The sequence below is a fragment of the Pseudochaenichthys georgianus genome, chromosome 24, assembly GCF_902827115.2.
Source record: "Pseudochaenichthys georgianus chromosome 24, fPseGeo1.2, whole genome shotgun sequence".
NCBI classification, from domain to species: Eukaryota; Metazoa; Chordata; class Actinopteri; order Perciformes; family Channichthyidae; genus Pseudochaenichthys; species Pseudochaenichthys georgianus.
Window position 1 is genome coordinate 1,719,823 of NC_047526.1, and position 18,589 is coordinate 1,738,411.

General features: G+C 44.4%; 1 protein-coding gene across 1 annotated transcript in view; it reads left to right on the forward strand.

Annotated features, from left to right (window-relative positions):
- The window catches only part of LOC117440228 (solute carrier family 22 member 13), a 43,990-nt gene extending 40,082 nt beyond the window's left edge, over positions 1 to 3,908 (forward strand). The window contains exon 10 of the mRNA XM_071202021.1: positions 3,836 to 3,908. Within this exon, the coding sequence (XP_071058122.1) occupies positions 3,836 to 3,908 (73 nt within the window). The remainder of the gene's footprint in view (positions 1 to 3,835) is intronic.
- Positions 3,909 to 18,589: the final 14,681 nt, after the last annotated feature.

Sequence of the window (18,589 nt, forward strand, 5' to 3'; positions counted from 1 at the left end):
AAATTTTTTTATTCCTGAGTATAGTGACGTAACGATACCCAGGTCCAAATGGACCAATTCGTGGAGCTCCTCACACATACTCACTCAGCCTTATCTTTTCTCAACCGCGGTATTCCACGGAGTTTCGTCGGCACACACACTTACTCAGCCTTATCTTTTCTCAGCCGGGGCTCCACGGATCTCCACTCACAGTTCGAAACTCAGGTCACTCACGTGTTGTGCTCAGGCTGAGTTCCGCAGTGTCTCGCAGTCCCCACGGAGCAACCAGGAAACGACACCAGTAATAAAGCTCACACTGTCCGCTCCTCACAGCAGCGAGACCCTCAACGTCCCGCCAACACAGCACCCAGACCCCACGCAGCATTCTCATCTGTTTATCATTACTGGTGTCATTTTCTGGTTACTAACAAACGCCATTGTAACACATAAACACATCAGAGCACAGTGGGCTCACAGGAACTCCAACAAGCCATTTGGACAGAGAGTGAATACACATACTATACAGAGATGCTGTGTGACAAACCAATGTGATTTTGGAGCATTGAACAATGTAAATCTATTCTAGTAGAGCTCAACAATGGAATTATGATCAATAGAAAATAATGGCCATGACATGGGACCTTAAAAAAAAAGAAGAGAGAGGATATTTTTCCTGAAACTTTCCCAATCACAGATGGGACACATATGTATGTAAAAAATACATGGAAAAGTGGATTTTGCATAATAGGTGACCTTTATCCAAGAAAGGACTCAGCTGTTCAATGATTTTATTTATAAATGGGAGATTTGTTATGGGCTTGTAATTGTTCATTACTGAAGCGTCTAGATCAGGGGTGTCAAAAAGAATATAATATTCAATAAAATTGGTGTAATTGTTGAATATTTGCTTTCAATTATTTGCTCTAGACTTCTGCTTTCAGACGTAATTATTTATGAAGTTATTACCTAAACCTATAATAATCCAATGCAGAGCCGATAATGTAATATAATGCATTATTTAATATCTATTATATATTTATATTTATATAGTCTTAAAGTTACAACCGGCCCTTTGAGTGCAACCATAATGCTATTGTGGGCCGCGATGAAATTGAGTTTGACACCCCTGGTCTAGATTGTTCCTTTTTAAGAGCGGTTTAATGACTGCAGTTTTCAGAGCCTGCGGAAATATACCTGAGTGAAGAGACTTGTTTACTATATGAAGTAGATCTGAGGCCATGCAACGACGTTTAAATAAAACAGCCTGTTGGTCTAAATATCAAGGCAGCAGGGGGAGGATTTCAGATGTTGTATAATATCCTCTAGGTCTTTATCATGAATCTGATGCAATTGTGTCATGGTGTTTGAATTTGACACAGGGAGAAAACATTTGCTGTTCCTGGTACAGAGGCACTGACTGCTTGTCTGATTTTGAGAATTGTGTCAGTGAAGAAGGACGCAAATTCATTGCACGCCCTGGTGGATAGAAGTTCAGAGGCTACTGACACGGTCATGGCCTTTCTCCATGGAGATATTTTCTTGCCACTTCCTTTACCTTAATGGGAACAATGGCATCTATGACATTATTTTTTATTAAAATGATCTACTAGCTCATTCACTGAGATGTTAGAGAGGACAAGTGTGGAAGAAGAATTCTGAAAAAACATTTCCCTTGTGATTTCAGATAATTACCGTGGTTACCTCTTTTTGAAAATGTGTGTGAACAGAAATGGAGCTCTCAAAGAAAACACAGGAATGATCAGAGAGTGCAACATCAGTCACTACAACCTTAGAGATATTCAGACCCTAGAGATAATTAAGTCCAGAGTGTGCCCCTTATTGTGCGTGGGCTCCGTCACATGCTGAGTCAGTCCATAGCTATCAAGAACACAAAACAGTTTAGCCCCTCTGTCCTGGGGATTGTCAACATGGATGTTAAAATCACCAACAATGACTAGACGGTCAAAGTCAATACACACTATAGACAGCAGTTCAGTAAAATCATCAAAAAAGCTTGCACAGTATTTGGGTGGTACATGCAGGCAGTTGAATATGTTAGAGATAACAATTGTACTCCAAACTTGTTCAGGCAAAGTCTATCTGCCATAAAAAGTCCCAGATAGCTGGTTGTTGACGAAGAAGGTGATTAGTGCAAACATATTCTCCAAAAGCTACAATTAATCCACCCATCCATCTTCTCCCGCTTATCCGTGGTCGGGTCTCTGGGGTAGCAGTTCCAGCAGAGAGCCCCAAACTTTCTTTTCCCTTGCGACATCAACCAGCTCTGACTGGGGGATCCCAAGGCGCTCCCAGGCCAGCGAAGAGATATAATCCCTCCACCTGGTCCTAGGTCTACCCCTTGGTCTCTTCCCAGCTGGACGTGCCTGGAACACCTCCCTAGGGAGGCACCCAGGTGGCATCCTAACTAGGTGCCCGAACCACCTCAACTGGCTCCTTTCGACGCGAAGGAGGAGCGGCTCAACTCCGAGTCCCTCCCTGATGACCGAACTTCTCACCTTATCCCTAAGGGAGACGCCAGCCGCCCTGCGGAGAAAACCCATCTCGGCCGCTTGTATCCGCGATCTCGTTCTTTCGGTCATGACCCATCCTTCATGACCATAGGTGAGGGTAGGAACGAAAATGGCCCGGTAGACAGAGAGCTTTGCCTTCCGGCTCAGCTCCCTTTTCGTCACAACGGTGCGGTAAAGCGACTGCAGTACCGCTCCCGCTGCTCCAATTCTCCGGCCCATGTCACGCTCCATTGTTCCCTCACTCGAGAACAAGACCCCGAGATACTTGAACTCCTTCACTTGGGGTAAGGACTCATTCCCTACTTGGAGTGGACAGACACATGTGGCTTGTTAGACGCTTTTATCCAATCCCCACAGGAGCAATCTGGGCTGAAGTGTCTTGCCCAAAGACACAACGACATGCTGACTGCAATGGGGATTGAACCAGTGCTGCTCTGATCCGAAGATAAACGCACTGGAACCAACTTGTAACATGAGAGCCACTCATTACAGATTGGAAGTGTATATATCAGGGGTGTCCAAACGTTTTTCACGAGGGCCACATCCAAAGAAATATAGGAAGGGCAGGTCCCCTCACTAGAGGTGATGTATATTGCCTCATAAGTTAAGTTATAATTCGGCAAAATCAATAAAATGTAAGTAAATTATGCTTAATCAGCGTACATCACAGCTCTCCTTAGGGTTTCAATTATTTTGTTGGTAGCTCATTCCTTACAACAGAAGTGTCAGATTGCTTATAATAAGAGGAAATAGGAAGGGCATATTCAAGTTTGCTATGCATATAAGTTATTGGGATTTTTCTTATCGACTTAGATTTGTTAGAACATATTTTCAGCTTTAATTTACAAAATGTATTTGAAAAGTGGGCTTATTAACACATGAATACAACTGTATAATATCTGTTTAGATCTATATTTAAGAAGTAAAATACAAGCACAAGTTTCATTTGAGGGCCATACTGCATTATATATTTTTAATTTGCTGCAGGCCGCATTTGGCCCCCGGGCCAGAGTTTGGACACCCCTGGTATAGATCGTTCCAATAGAGGAAAATGTGTGGCATTCACCGATGTCGTTTTTCCCCTTCTTAAGTATACAAACAAATGTTCTGGTTATGAATCGGTGGAGTGAAGATAGTAGAGGTGTGGACTTGCACCTCTATTTGTACTTCCACCAAAGAAAAGCACTCCTTAAACAAGTTTGAATAAATCTAATAAAATAACTTGAATTTCAACGCTGAGTTCCAGACTGTTTCTCATCCAGACTCCTTCAGCTGTACCTGGCTCCGAGCTAGTTTTATATCACATTTCATCTTTCCTTTTTCAGTGAGGAGCACAGCGGCGTCTCCGAGAGCTCTCCGGGGAGAACAGACGATGTGGGCAGCTCCAGGACGGACTGACGCAGCAGAGTGTGCCACATCCCAGCACGTGATCTCAGCACTATTCCAAAGGTTTCCAGAGAAGGTCCAGATTACACTTTGTTTTATGCACTCACTTACAATAAACAACAGTCTGTGTGTATGTATTTGTTCACTTTTACAATGTACACGTTTGTTTAATATGCCATCTTTGCTTTTGATACAGTGTTAGATATCATCAGGATAAAAATGATCGTTATGTGTCTGAAAAATAAATATGTTTACCTAATTTATACATTTGTACATTGTTTTACAATTAGTTTTGAGAGCCATTTGCTTGTTGCACCCAAATGGACTCCTGACCAGAGGGCAACAAGGCCTAGGGAATCTGGTACCAGAGGCTGCAGGCTTTCTTTTCACGAAACGGTGTCTCAGGGCTTCTTAACATTTAACAACCTATTAATGTGTCATACCCACTTAACGGGAAGAAACTCAGCTAACTGATGATACAAAGAATTTTTACCGAAATAAAACACAAGTCTCACAAGAAGCGTCTAAATGAGCCCTGAGCGAAATAATGCTAACACATAATAATAACAATACTTTATTACATATCGGATCTGCACCAACAAGATATCAGATTAAAGCTGAGATTCCACAGATTCTAGGGGTATTAGTATCATCACTGTGCGGCAGGGGAAGCAAACCCAGGCATCACACGACGTAGCTTTACGGAGCAAAAACGGAAAATAGTCTTACCTTTGTTGATTTTCTGGTGTTCAATGTGGCCTTAAAACGATAAAAAAAACGCTGCTGAAGGTTAATCCAATGTGCCTGTGTCCCTTTCAAAGGATTACTGATAATCCATCATTCCATTTTTGTCAAAAACGGAGATCTCATATTAGCTGTTATTAGCACTATTAGAGCTACAACCCAGCTTCAGGTTTTGGGCATTCTGGCTGCGCATCACTCATTCAAAAATGGGTAATGTTTAGATGGATTTTAGGAACTTCCCCTCGATTCCATTGGCTCTAACGGTTAAAAAGAGGTGTCAATCATCAAAATCATCAGAATGTCTCTGCTCTGCTCATCTATGATCGCCAAGCTCTCCTCCACCTCAGACCCTCATTGGAGTTGATACTGCTGCCCAAACTCACTCATTCTTCAGCTCTCCCCGCACCACCGGCCATGGTGGGGGCATAGCATCAGTGTTTAGAGCTAGCCTACAATGTCGATTGCTTCACCATGTAACTAGCTACGCTAGCTTTGAGTTGCAGCTTTTTGAAATGAACCCGGCCTCACCTATACTCTGCACAGTCGTGTATCGTCCGCCAAAACGCAACAAGGATTTCATAAATGACTTTTCTGACTTTCTATCCGGGATCATGGTGAAATATGATCGTATTTTGATCTGCGGAGACTTCAATGTGTGTTGCGAGTCAAAACCTCTGGTTAGGGACTTTTTAAATCTCCTTGATTCTTTTGGTCTCGTTCAGTCCGTGGCTGGCCCAACACACGAAAAAGGACACACCTTAGATTTAGTATTATCAGTAGTTATAAGGATGCTGTTTCAATCACATTAGTATGCATGAGGTGCATTGTTCGAGGTGGATGTCACACCTAGGTGTGAATTCACACCTAGGATGATCCTTTGATGTGAGGGGTGAGTTGTCATCACACGTAGGTGTGAAATGCCCTCCTGTGTAGCGCCTTTGTTGTCTAATCCAGTGGTTCCCAAACTTGTTGTGCCCAAGGCACACCAAAGGACAAGTAAAAATCTCAAGGCACACCTATTGTGCAAAATAGCCCTTATAACACGTGTTATCACTCATATCATGTAAAATATCTGTAAATGTGCATAATTATTTACTAATGCCAAATAAAATGTGACAAAGACAACTATATTACTCATGAAATATTTATTAACGAAGTATTGCAGAAATTAATTTGAAACGTTATCAAATTAGGCTTCATCAAAGCAGCAACACACTCATTTAAACCAGACAGGTCACAACATTAAAAATGAGGCAAAGGAAATTCAGCAGAAACTCAGCAGAGAACTGTCGATGCAAGGAAGCTGCATTGTCCATGGTCCTGAACTACAAATTATAAATGTAACATTTCAGCAATCAGCATTGAAACATGTGCTATTGTAAATATTTTGCCGACTTACAAATTAGTGAGATACATGTGCCTGTCGGGGCGCGCAGAATTTTGTAATCCTTGGTGGCACTGAGGAGAGGGCCACTCGCAAGTCCTGTTCAACAGAGAGCCGTGACCTCCTGTTGTTCTTCATGTAAATCAGAGTAGAGAACGCCAACTCCAGAGATGGGGTCGTTACTAAAAAAAATGTAATATATTACATATTACTTTAAAAAAAAAAAAAGTAATATATTACACTACTTCGTTACTATCTACATAAAGTAACTCGTTACTTTACTCGCCAAGCACGTACGAAATGCGTCTGCGTGAGTGGCAATAACTTTCCTTACCATCAGGCGGCGGTAGTGTGTATTTGTCATTCAAAACAGGCAACAACCGGAAGACAGAGAAGAAGAACTACGTGATGTAAACAAAACAACAAATAGCGTGTGCGGTAGCTTCACCTTAGCATGTGTTCTTTGCAGGTGCTTGTTGAGGTTTGACGTGGTGTTTCCAGCAGTGGATAACAGCTTCTGGCCTGGACACAGTTTGCACCTCACCGTCACATTCCTGTCTATTCCTCGGACGAACTCAAAATAATGGGCATACCTCCACCCCTCGAAAGTTATCGCTGACTCAGCCATGTTTATGCAGCACTGCACGTGGAGATGTGGACGTGCAAATCGCGCAGATTACGTACATATAAACCTACAAAGTACTGATATAGTAAATAAAAAAATTATTATTTCTGTGTAGTTGTATATTGCAATAATAACGTATGGTTGTCACAAAATCCCACGGCACACCCGGACTTGCCTCACGGCACACCAGTGTGCCGCTGCACACCGTTTGGGAACCACTGGTCTAATCCTTTGATTTGAGGGTTGAGGTGTTATAACAGGTAGGTGTGATTTCACACCGGTGTGTTATAAGCCTCTGATGTTAATCTAGGGGTTGATTAAGGCAGTCTCTTTGAAGTTATGCGTGAGACTGTCTGGCCCCTGTCCCCTCACAGCCCTTTGTTATCTAATTAGCCTTTGATGTATGTCCTTTGATGTGAGGGTTGACGTGTTATAACAGGCAGGTGTGATTTCACACCGGTGTGTTATAAGCCTCTGATGTTAATCTAGGTATTGATTAATGTATGACAACTTTACAACTGGTAGAAAGTTAAGTACTTTTTCTGAACAGATTTTCTTTAAGACTGTGACTCTTACCACACCATCCCCCCGAGAGCCAGACATACTCATCCCCTTTTCAACGCCTCCCTGCAGCAGCTCAGGTGTGGACCCCCCCCCCCCCATACAGAATGTCAGTCACTGTGTAAAACTTTTATTTTCTTAAAGACTGTGACTCTAAAAGGCAAATTTGTGATTTTAACACTGTTTCGATGAAACACAGCAGTCTTGATAACTTGACTTGACTAACATTACTTTTTTAAATATATGTTTTTTAGATGCTTTACTTTGATTTCTTTCATTTTATTTTAACACAATATTACTTTTTTCATATTTTTTCAACATACTGTGATATTTGTTTTTGTCTTTCTCTCCTTTTGCCATTATATTTTTGAAAAACTACATAGTGATTTTTAGCAAAAATACAACATGCAACTAATACATTGTACAATATTACGAATTTTGCGATATTTTTTACACAATATACTTACTATAATTTTTTTTGTAGGGCTTCAAGATGCATAAACACGGTGTCATCTTTCTTGAAACTGAAGTTATATTTCTGCTTCTTCATCCTCTGAAATGTCCTCCCCCGTACCTCGTCCTTCAGCCATCACAACAACAATCAAGGTGGATCTGTGAAATGAAACACCTCTTCCCAAAGCGTGACTTCCCTATTGAGTGCATGCGTCTATGGCAGTAGGGTCTAAACCGATTGGCCAGATATACTAACATGCAGAACGTACGGTATGTTTGAAAAAGACTAACCATGTATCCAGTTCAAGCTGTCTTTAAGATGTGACATCGCGCTCTGACTATCTCCCCGTAAAATCGTGACAAACTATTACTTATTCTTAAATTTGACCTCTTGCTGCTTGGTTGAAAATGATAGATGAAAAATAACTTTTTAAAAAGAGTCAAACAGCGAGGGACATTATACTGGTGAAAAAACTCTCAATTCTACAGATGACTCCCCCCACTCAACGCAATAAGTCCCACCCCACTCAGCAAATCATCTAAAACGAAGGACCCCACTAAGACGACCGTTGAAAACTAACCATGGATCTGAGAAAAACCAAGTCTGATGTAGCCTACCCTTATTATCACCAGGATAACGGATATGGGCTTAATGACTGGATGTTACAAAGTAGGGGAGAGGATGTTCCCGAAGAAGAGCTCTCCTCTATATCATATCCATGTAAGGTCTTTAGGACAAAAGAGGACCATAATAATATGACATATGAAGAATATCTTTCTTTAAAAGATGGTATTATAGATAACCTTTATAGAAACAATATATCTCATACCACTCGCCAAGATCGCAAATGACATTTAGCAGAAAAGAAAAGCAAAATGAAAAGGAGAAGAAAAATGAAAAGCAAACGCAGAATGCGAATGAAAAGAAAAGGGGCCAAAGGACGGAAAACGAAAAAGACAAAAAGAAGGAAGGTGAAAAGAAAAAGGAACAAAGTGAAGAAATGTCAACGAGAGGATGGTGTTGTGGAGCCATTACCGGATCATAATAATCTTATAGATCATCTACCGCTAACCGACTGCTGCGAATGTGTTGAACAAATACCAAAAGCAATGGCAGAGCTTTGCTTCAGTATAATGAGAGAAAAAGCACGATACTATGGAATTGCCCAAATTGGCGACTGTGCCAGAACATGTATTAAAAGACTGTTGGAGGATCTCTATTCTAGTGTCAGTTGTCATTACATCGAAGGATACGCCAAAATGTGTGACGACATAGACAAAGCTTTTGAAGACAATTATATGGTACCTGTCCTTACAGCTAAACAAATCCTACGCCAGGTATTCAACAGACCACAAGAAGCCCCAGAAAGGATTACATTCAGAGCTAATAATGGTGAAACCGAAGAAGAAGCAAAGCAGATTATAATCGTTGCGGGTGAAAGGATAGAGAATTTGCATGTGATGTTAATGCATTTATCTGATAAAAAAAATGCATTCGTATACTTCCAAGAGACTCCTAAACATCTACTTGGGCAGTGTGAATTGAACGATAAACTGATCACTGTAAATTAAACGCGGAGAGAAGCAGCAGTGCAAATCGTTAAGTCTATTACCTTGTATGCACTACGACATTAACTTGGTAAAATGTAATGTGTTTTTATGAAAATGTGTTGAATGTTGTGTTTTCAATTAAACAACCATAACAAATGAAAATGTGTTTTATTTTTGCTTTCATATATAGTAATAGTATTGTAAACGAAACATTTAAAGTGGTCCTGGAATCTTCATTTCCCGAAACATTCTGCAACATTACCGAAGAAATGAAACAAACATCAAAAGTGTATCAGGTGCTCTGTTTGTAGATGTAATGCATCTTTGTGTCAAAAACAGCATACACATGAATATTTTTGACTGAAGTGAAAAAACTCCATCATGATATTTCCCCATAATCTGGGGAAATCTAAGGTGGAGACGGTCCTGGGGTTGTTACAATCAGTATAACTATTGATTTTGTGATAACAAGGGGAGGGTAACAGGGAAGATGTATGATACATAGATGAAAAAGCTACAAAGCTTAAAGAACTTTTTAAAAACTCTCAATTCTAAATGACAAACAACTTTGTTTCTATAGGTAAATACACATCTGAGTTGACAAATATGACATGTGGGGTTCCTCAAGGCTCCATCTTGTGGCCTCTTCTATTTAACATCTACATGCTACCACTGGCTCAGATAATGAAGAACAACAAAATAGGTTATCATAGCTATGCGGATGACACACAAATGTACGTAACAATTTCACCAGGAGACTATGCTCCAATTCAAACACTGAGTAAGTGCATTGAACAAATCAATGACTGGATGTGTCAGAACTTTCTCCAATTAAACAAAGATAAAACTGAGATAATGGTTTTTGGAGCCAAGGCAGAACGTTTAAAAGTTAGCGCTGAGCTTCAGTCTGCAATGTTCAAAACAACAGATAAAGCCAGAAATCTACGTGTAGTCATGGACTCTGACCTGAGTTTCAACAGTCCCATTAAAACAGTTACTAAATCAGCCTACTATCATCTAAAGAACATATCTAGGATTAAAAGACTAATGTCACAGCAGGATTTGGAAACACTTGTCCATGCTTTTATCTTCAGTAGACTCGACTACTGCAATGGTGTCTTCAAAGGTCTCACTAAAAAATCTATTAGGAAGCTGCAGCTGATTCAGAACGCTGCTGCTCGAGTCCTCACTAACACTAAGAAAGTGGATCACATCACTCCTGTTCTGAAGTCTTTACACTGGCTTCCTGTGTGTCAAATAATAGATTTCAAAATATTGCTGCTGGTTTATAAAGCACTGAATGGTTTAGGCCCAAAATACATTTCTGACCTCCTGCTAAATGATGAACCATCCAGATCGCTCAGGTCTTCAGGGACTGGTCAGCTTTCTGTCCCCAGAGTCAGAACTAAACATGGTAAAGCAGCGTTCAGTTATTATGCTCCAAATATCTGGAACAAACTCCCAGAAACCTGCAGGTCCGCTGCAACTCTGACTACTTTTAAATCCAGGCTGAAGACTTTTCTTTTTGTCGCTGCTTTTAATTGAACTATTCATATCTTAGACTGCACTGTAACTTTTATCCATGTACTTTTTCTTTTAATGTTTAATTGAACTATTCATATCTTAGACTGCACTGTAACTTTTATCCATGTATTTTTTCTTTTAATGTTTATTTTATTAGCTTTTCTTTTTAATGACTGATTTTAAATGCCATTTTCTTAATGTCTTTCATTTTTTATAAAGCACTTTGAATTACCTTGTGTTGAAAAGTGCTATATAAATAAACTTGCCTTGCCTTGCCTTACAGATGATTCCCCCCATTCAACGCAATAAGTCCCACCCTCCACTCAGCAAATCATATAAAACCAAGGACCCCACTAAGACGACCGTTGTAAACTAGCCATGGATCTGAGAAAAACCAAGTCTCCCCCCGCGAGTTGCAGCCAGGAGCAGACTCCTGGACTACCATCATCACCACCATTTTGGACACCCGAATCTTGCAGTACTACTGCTGCTGATGTTACTCCTGGGGCCAAGACGTCTCTGTTTATGGACACAGTGAAATCGGAGTTGGTTCATATTCTGGAGAGGGTGCTTTATCGGTACAGAGAAGAAATATGTAACGGATGCCGAGTCAGTCACCCCGGCCAGAGGCAACACGATTGTCTGAATGACATGCCCGATTTCTTCTTCAGAAACAATTACAACGCCCGCCAACTTCATTACTGTGATTGACCAGAGTCTTATTGATAAAGGCATCTGCGAGGATGAACGGAGGATCCGACACACTTCGGAGGCTTTTCTGCGCAAGCTCATAAACTGCAGACGCCTCAAGGAGAGACTTGAAAATATCCTTACCGAGTTGTGTGGAGAAGAAGAAGACTAGTAACCAGCCAGGGGATTTTTTTTCCGATACTTTGACTTTTCTTTAAAGTAAAATAAAAAAGGGAAACTACTATGCAAAACGCTCTGTATATATTGATCAGAATGTGGTCAATACCCTTTTAATAAGTGTGGTGATGAGGACGATTGAAAACAGAATGAGTAGTGACCCCCGTGTAAACAGAATGGTTTGTAAGGGTGCGTTCACACCTGCCTTTTATAGTCCGGTTGAATCGAACCCTGGTGCGTTTAGCCGCTTGGTGCGGTTCATTTGGGTCGGTGTGAACACAGTCCGAGACCTCTGAAGTGAACTAAACAACCAGACTCTGGTCCGCTAAAATAGGTGGTCTCGGAGCGCTTGCTTGCGAACTCTGGAGCGGTTCATAGCTGGTGTGAACGCAGTCCGCACCAAAACATAGGAAGCGTAGTATTTACGTGTCACAAGAACGCAGATATCTTCAAAAATCTTTAGCGAAAGAGTCTTTCAAGACATCCGCGGTTGTTTAGTTAAAGATTAAAGCAGAATGAAGTGTTGAACAGTGTCGTGTAAAGTAAAAATTCTCCGTCAGCTACATAAAAGTAAGAACACCTGTCGTCGGTGAAACACCCCTCCTCTGCAGAACGTCTCTCATGGATAAGCAGGAAAAGAACACCGACAGGCTGATCAGGAGCCCGACGTGAAGCGGAGGGATCTAGATCGGCATGAAGGTGTTCTTTTCCCCATAATGACCGCGCTGCTGCACATTATGCCGCTTATTACATGGCCACATTCCCAACAAAGTAACGACATGACTCCCAATATTAATTGAAATGCTTTTGTGGATTTAGAAAATTATTTTATTGATTTAAAAAATAGTTGTATGTATTTAAATGTACATGCATCCGCTAAGAAAAATAGTCCGTTGTTACTGTTTGAACTAACGTAGCAACGGCAGGAACTGCTTAGATAGCGTTTTTGAGGAGCTTTTTGATTACAGATTTGAAAAAAATCTTTGCTTGCTTTAAAAGTAGCACAATTCATTATGTCAAACCTTGGGAAGTATCTAGATCAGGGTTTCCGTTAGCCGGTAATTACCGGTTTTTAGCTGGTAAAATTTATAAAAAACCGGTAAATTCAAAACCTGACGGTCAAAATGTCTGGTAATAATTAGGGAGGCTCCGATCGATCGGCCGCCGGTCATTATCGGCCGATATTCACTCTTAATAGTTTGATCGGTGCTCTCTATAAAGGCCGACCAGGAGAGCTGGATCTGATCGATATGGACAGAAACGCGAGTGAAGTGTAACCGGAGCGAGAGAGAGATCAGATCAGCTGCTGAGTCTGACCGAGACACGCAGCTCTGCAGGATCACCTGAAGCCCCGCCCTCTGTTTAGCGGGCTGCATGAGAAACTGAGGTGCTGTCAGGAGAGAGAGGGAGGGAGAGGATCCGTTTCTCCCGTGTTATTATTCAAAGTTGATGTAAACTTCTGAATAATGTACGTTATCTACTACAAGTAGTTTGTTTGAATGTAATAATTATGTTGTTTGTTGTTTGTGGAATAATTTATTGAAAAATGAATCAGAATTTTTCGATCTGTTACGATTATAAACTGAAGCAATATAAAAATGAGCCCCGTGAACTGAGTTTTAAACTGAAGCATATCTGCTCATAGTCCGGTAATTACCTGCTAACGGCAACTCTGCTACACAACTCTTATTATTATTATTATTGAAATATGACCGGTAAGTTTCAAATTAGTCCGGTAAAATAAATTCTGCCCGGACATTTGACCGGCGAGAAAAAATCCTAGCGGAAACCCTGATCTAGATATCCCTGCCCTAATGCCAAAGTAACTGGCAACTGAATATGTGTCGCCGTCTGACCTATGTCTGGACCGCTGCGTAAAAAGGAGGGTTTCTGCCCGTTACTTCTCCGCTGTTTTCTTGTCGCTCTTGTCTTGTCAGTTAGTTTCAGCCAAACTGTAAACAGTTAAATCGAACGGACTTCTTTATGCAGATGTGAGCGTCCTTAACAACGGTCAATAAATCCTTGACAGCGGTCTGTCTGTTCTGGATTAAAAACATGTCACGTGTTTTGAATTGACCAATCAGAATCGAGTATTCAACAAAGCCATGTAATAATGTTTTTTAACGGATGTTGTTTGATTATATAATCATGTCTGTTGATCTCCAGACTAACAGCAGCATGAGAATAACCTGCCGAAAGTGCCGATGCTCCATGGCGGAGGCTTCGCTAGAAATTGCTGGGATTTGCGTTTGTACCCCCTTAATGTCTGACCAATGGTTGAACAGCATTTCCGTGCACATGACTTGTGTTTAAAGTTTATAGTCCCTTTGAGTTTTTGCCAGTGTGAACGCAAACCGAACCTTCTGAAAAATGAAACAATGTAACAAACTGTGGTCTGGTGCGCACCAGAGAGCGGACTATTAGGTGTGAACACACCCTAAACTAGAAGACATTTTGGATATCGTTCGTTCTGGCAGTACTATTCTGGGTCATGGGGAAATGATTGTAAACTAAACATTTAAAGTGGTCCTGGAATCTTCATTTTCCGAAATATTCCAAATCTCCACCCTCCATAATTGCACTTGCTTCAGTTGCTTGCTACTTTCTAACGGCGGTGAGAGTGGTGCAGTGACGCCATCTATCTTCTATCGATTTGATTTATGATTCGAAAATAATAAAAGTAGGGTAGGCATGTGGATATTATCCGACTGAACAAAACGTGCATTTATCCAACAGGTTCGTTTTCCACTGACCTTATTTCGAGCTATTTTCCAAAATCCTATGGGTTAATGATCCCATTGCTTTCTGTCGAGGGAACCCGAGCGCAGCTTACTTCCGGGTTTTAGGACGCGTCACTGCAACACTAAGTTGATGCGATTTGATTGGATTGTGAGCCGCCTCTGGCTTCCCTTGGCATGGCCCTGACTAATCACAGGTTGGCATGGGGCATGTTACGATGTGTGAAGCAGGTAGGACCCAAATGCAGATTAACGTGAAATTCCTTTATTTCAAGGCTAAAATGACAATGACAGAACAGAACACTCACCGAGGACAAGCCAATACACAAGACGAACCGACAAAGACAGACAGAAAAACCAGAACTTAAATACACACAAGACTAATCACACAAACAAGACACAGGTGAGGAGGGAGGAGAAAACACAGGGGCCACAGGTGAACACAATCGGGTAACCAGACACACCAGGGAAACTAACGACAGGAGAAAAAAACACAGGGAAAAGGACCAGACAATAACCCAGGAGGAAAACATGACAGAGAGAACAGCAAAAACACCCAAACCTAGACATAGAAATGTGACATGACATGAGAATCGTGACAGAACCCCCTCCTCAAGGGACGGATTCTAGATGTCCCTAAACACCAAAACAAAAATCCAACAACGTCCAGCAGGGTGGGTGGAGGGGGTCCGGAGGTCGGGCCTTGGCTGACAGCCCAGGGCAAGGCAGAGTTCAAAGAGGGGGTCTCGGGCGAACGGCCCGGGGGCAAGGCAGAGTTCGAGGAGGGGGTCTCGGGCGGACGGCCCGGGGCAGAGTTCAAAAAGGGGTTCTCGGGCGGACGGCCCGGGGGCAAGGCAGAGTTCGAGGAGGGGCGAAGACCACAGCGGGCGAACTCAGGGGACCGGGCTCAAGGGCGAAGACCGGACAGCTCCGGAGACCGGGCAGGAGCCGGTGTCGACCGGACAGGCTCCGGAGCCGGTGAGACAGGTGTCGGCAAGATTCCCCACGGAAGAGGACACAGGGCCGGCAGGACCCCCGGCAGAAGAGCAGTCGGCGGAACCTCCAACGGCACAGGACATAGGGTTGCCAGGACCCCCGGTAGAAGAGTAGTCGGCGGGACCCCCAACGGGATAGGACACAGGGCCGGCAGGACCCCCGGCAGGAGAGCAGTCGGCGGGACCTCCAACGGCACAGGACATAGGGTTGGCAGGACCCCCGGCAGAAGAGTAGTCGGCGGGACCTCCAACGGCAAAGGACACAGGGTTGGCAGTACCCTCGGCAGAAGAGTAGTCGGCGGGGCCTCCAACGGCACAGGACATGGAGTTGGCAGGACCCCCGGCAGACGAGCAGTCTGCGGGACCTCCAACCACACAGGATATAGGGTTGGCAGGACCCCCGGCAGAAGAGCAGTCTGCGGGACCTCCAACGGCACAGGACATGGATTTGGCAGGACCCCCGGCAGAAGAGCAGTCTGCGGGACCTCCAACGGCACAGGACATAGGGTTGGCAGGACCCCCAGCAGAAGAGCAGTCTGCGGGACCTCCAACGGCTCAGGACATGGAGTTGGGACTCGAGAGAGGGCTCGAGAGGAAATTTGACAGTTGACTTGAGAGGTGACTTGAGAGGGATCTCGAGAGGTAACTTGAGAGGGAACTCGAGCAGTGACTTGAGAGGGAATTCGAGAGATGACTTGAGAGGGAACTCGAGAGGAGACTCGAGAGGGGACTCGAGAAGAGACTTGAGAGGGGACCTGAGAGGGAACCCGAGAGGAGACTTGAGAGGGAACTCGAGAGGGGACTCGAGAAGAGACTTGAGAGGGGACCTGAGAGGGAACCCGAGAGGAGACTTGAGAGGGAACTCGAGAGGGGACTTGAGAGGGGACTCGAGAAGAGACTCGAAAAGAGACTTGAGGGGACTCAAGAAGAGACTCGAGAGGGGACCTGAGAGGGAACTCGAGAGGAGACTTGAGAGGGAACTCGAGAGGAGACTTGAGAGGGAACTCGAGAGGGGACTCGAGAGGGAACTCGAGAGGAGACTCGAGAGGGGACCTGAGAGGGAACCGAGAGAGGAGACTTGAGAGGGAACTCGAGAGGGAACTCGAGAGGGGACTCGAGAGGAGACTCGAGAGGAGACTCGAGAGGAGACTCGAGAAGAGACTTGAGAGGGGACCCGAGAGGAGACTTGAGAGGGAACTCGAGAAGAGACTTGAGAGGGGACCTGAGAGGGAACCCGAGAGGGAACTCGAGAGGGGACTTGAGAGGGGACTTGAGAAGAGACTTGAGAGGAGACTTGAGAGGGAACTCGAGAGGAGACTCGAGAGGGGACTCGAGAAGAGACTCGAGAGGGAACTCGAGAGGAGACTTGAGAGGGAACTCGAGAGGGGACTCGAGAGAGGACTTGAGAGGAGACTCGAGAGGGGACCTGAGAGGGAACTCGAGAGGAGACTTGAGAGGGAACTCGAGAGAGAGGACCTGTAAGGGGACTTGAGAAGAGACTCGAGATGAGACCTGAGAAGTGTCTTGAGAGGGGACCTGAGAAGTGTCTTGAGAGGGGACTTGAGAAGTTTCTTGAGAGGGGACTCGAGAGGGGACTCGTGAGGGGACTCGAGAAGAGACCTGAGAGGGAACTCGAGAGGAGACTTGAGAGGGAACTTGAGAGGAGACTCGAGAAGAGACTCGAAAGCGGACCTGAGAGGGGACTCGGGTAGGAACTTGAGAGGGGACTCGAGAGGGGACTCGAGAGGTAGCTTGAGAGGAGACTCGAGAGGGAACTGGAGAGGAGACTTGAGAGAGAAGTCGAGAGGGGACTTGACATGGGTCTTGAGAAGGAACTTGTGTCGGTCGGTACGCCGACAGGACACGGGGAGCTGGCGTCGGCTGGAGAGCCAGCAGGAGACGAGGTGCTGGAGTCGGCCGGTACGCCGACAAGACTCGGGGAGCTGGCGTCGGCTGGGGAGCCAGCAGGAGACGAGGTGCTGGAGTCGGCCGGTACGCCGACAGGCCTCGGGGAGCTGGCATTGGCCGGTACGCCGACAGGACTCGGGGAGCTGGCGTCGGCTGGAGAGCCAACAGGAGACGAGGTGCTGGAGTTGGCCGGTATGCCGACAGGACACGGGGAGCTGGCGTCGGCCGGAGAGCCAGTCCTGGAGCCGAAACTGGAGTTGGGACCATGGCTACTGGGGCCGGTACTGAAGCCAGAACCATGGCTGCTGGGGCCGGAGCCATTGCTGCTGGGGCCATGACTGGGGCTGGGACCATGGCTGTGTGGGCCGGTTCTGTAGCAGGGACCATGGCTGCATGGGCCGGTTCTGGAGCCGGAACCATGGCTGTGGGGACCGGTTCTGGAGTCGGAACCATTGCTGCTGGGCGCGGAGCGGAAGCCTGGACCCTGGCTGTGTAAGCCAGGTAATGGAGAATGGAAGCATGGCTGCATGGACCGGTACTGGTGCATGGATCCATGGCCTTGTAGGCTGGTTCTGGAGCCGAAACTGGGGCTGGAACCCTGGCCTTGCGTCTCTTAGGAGTCTTTTGGAGGCTTCGTGGACCTCCATACGCCAGACCAGACCCCAAGAAAGGGTCAGAACATGCAGACTGGCACTCAGGGCTACGTGAGAAAACCCTAAGCCACTCGGGCAACAAGCTCCAGAGCCAGGGCTTGCGAGCAACCTCCTGACGTGCCTACTTCAACGCAGCCTCTCTACCCCGTCTAGATGAGGCGCCTTTCCACGTATAAAAAATGTACTCCAGAGAGTATCCAAGACATTGCGCCTGTAGCATCAAATGGGCTGAGTCTGCTGGGTCCATAATGGTCGGTTCGTAATGTTACGATGTGTGAAGCAGGCAGGACCCAAATGCAGATTTACGTGAAATTCCTTTATTTCAAGGCTAAAATGACAATGACAGAACAGATCACTCACCGAGGACTTTTTTTTTTTTTATTAAACACGTTTTTAAAACCCCTAATGGTCCACCTAATGGTCCACCTCACTGACACTCTCCACCTTCAAATCAACACAGAATCTCATCAAACAATCAAATTACATAATTCATTCTTCATTAATTTCCAATTTATGTGCACACACCATTACTTTCCCAAATCTTCTTATCACACACCTTCCCCCCACAAATATTTATCCACATAATCCCATCCCCACCGCCCTTTCTCTAAGTATGTAATTAAACTTTATGTGTCAGCATTTCTCTGTCTAGTTACATCCTGACCAGCGCTCTTATCAGAAACAATAATT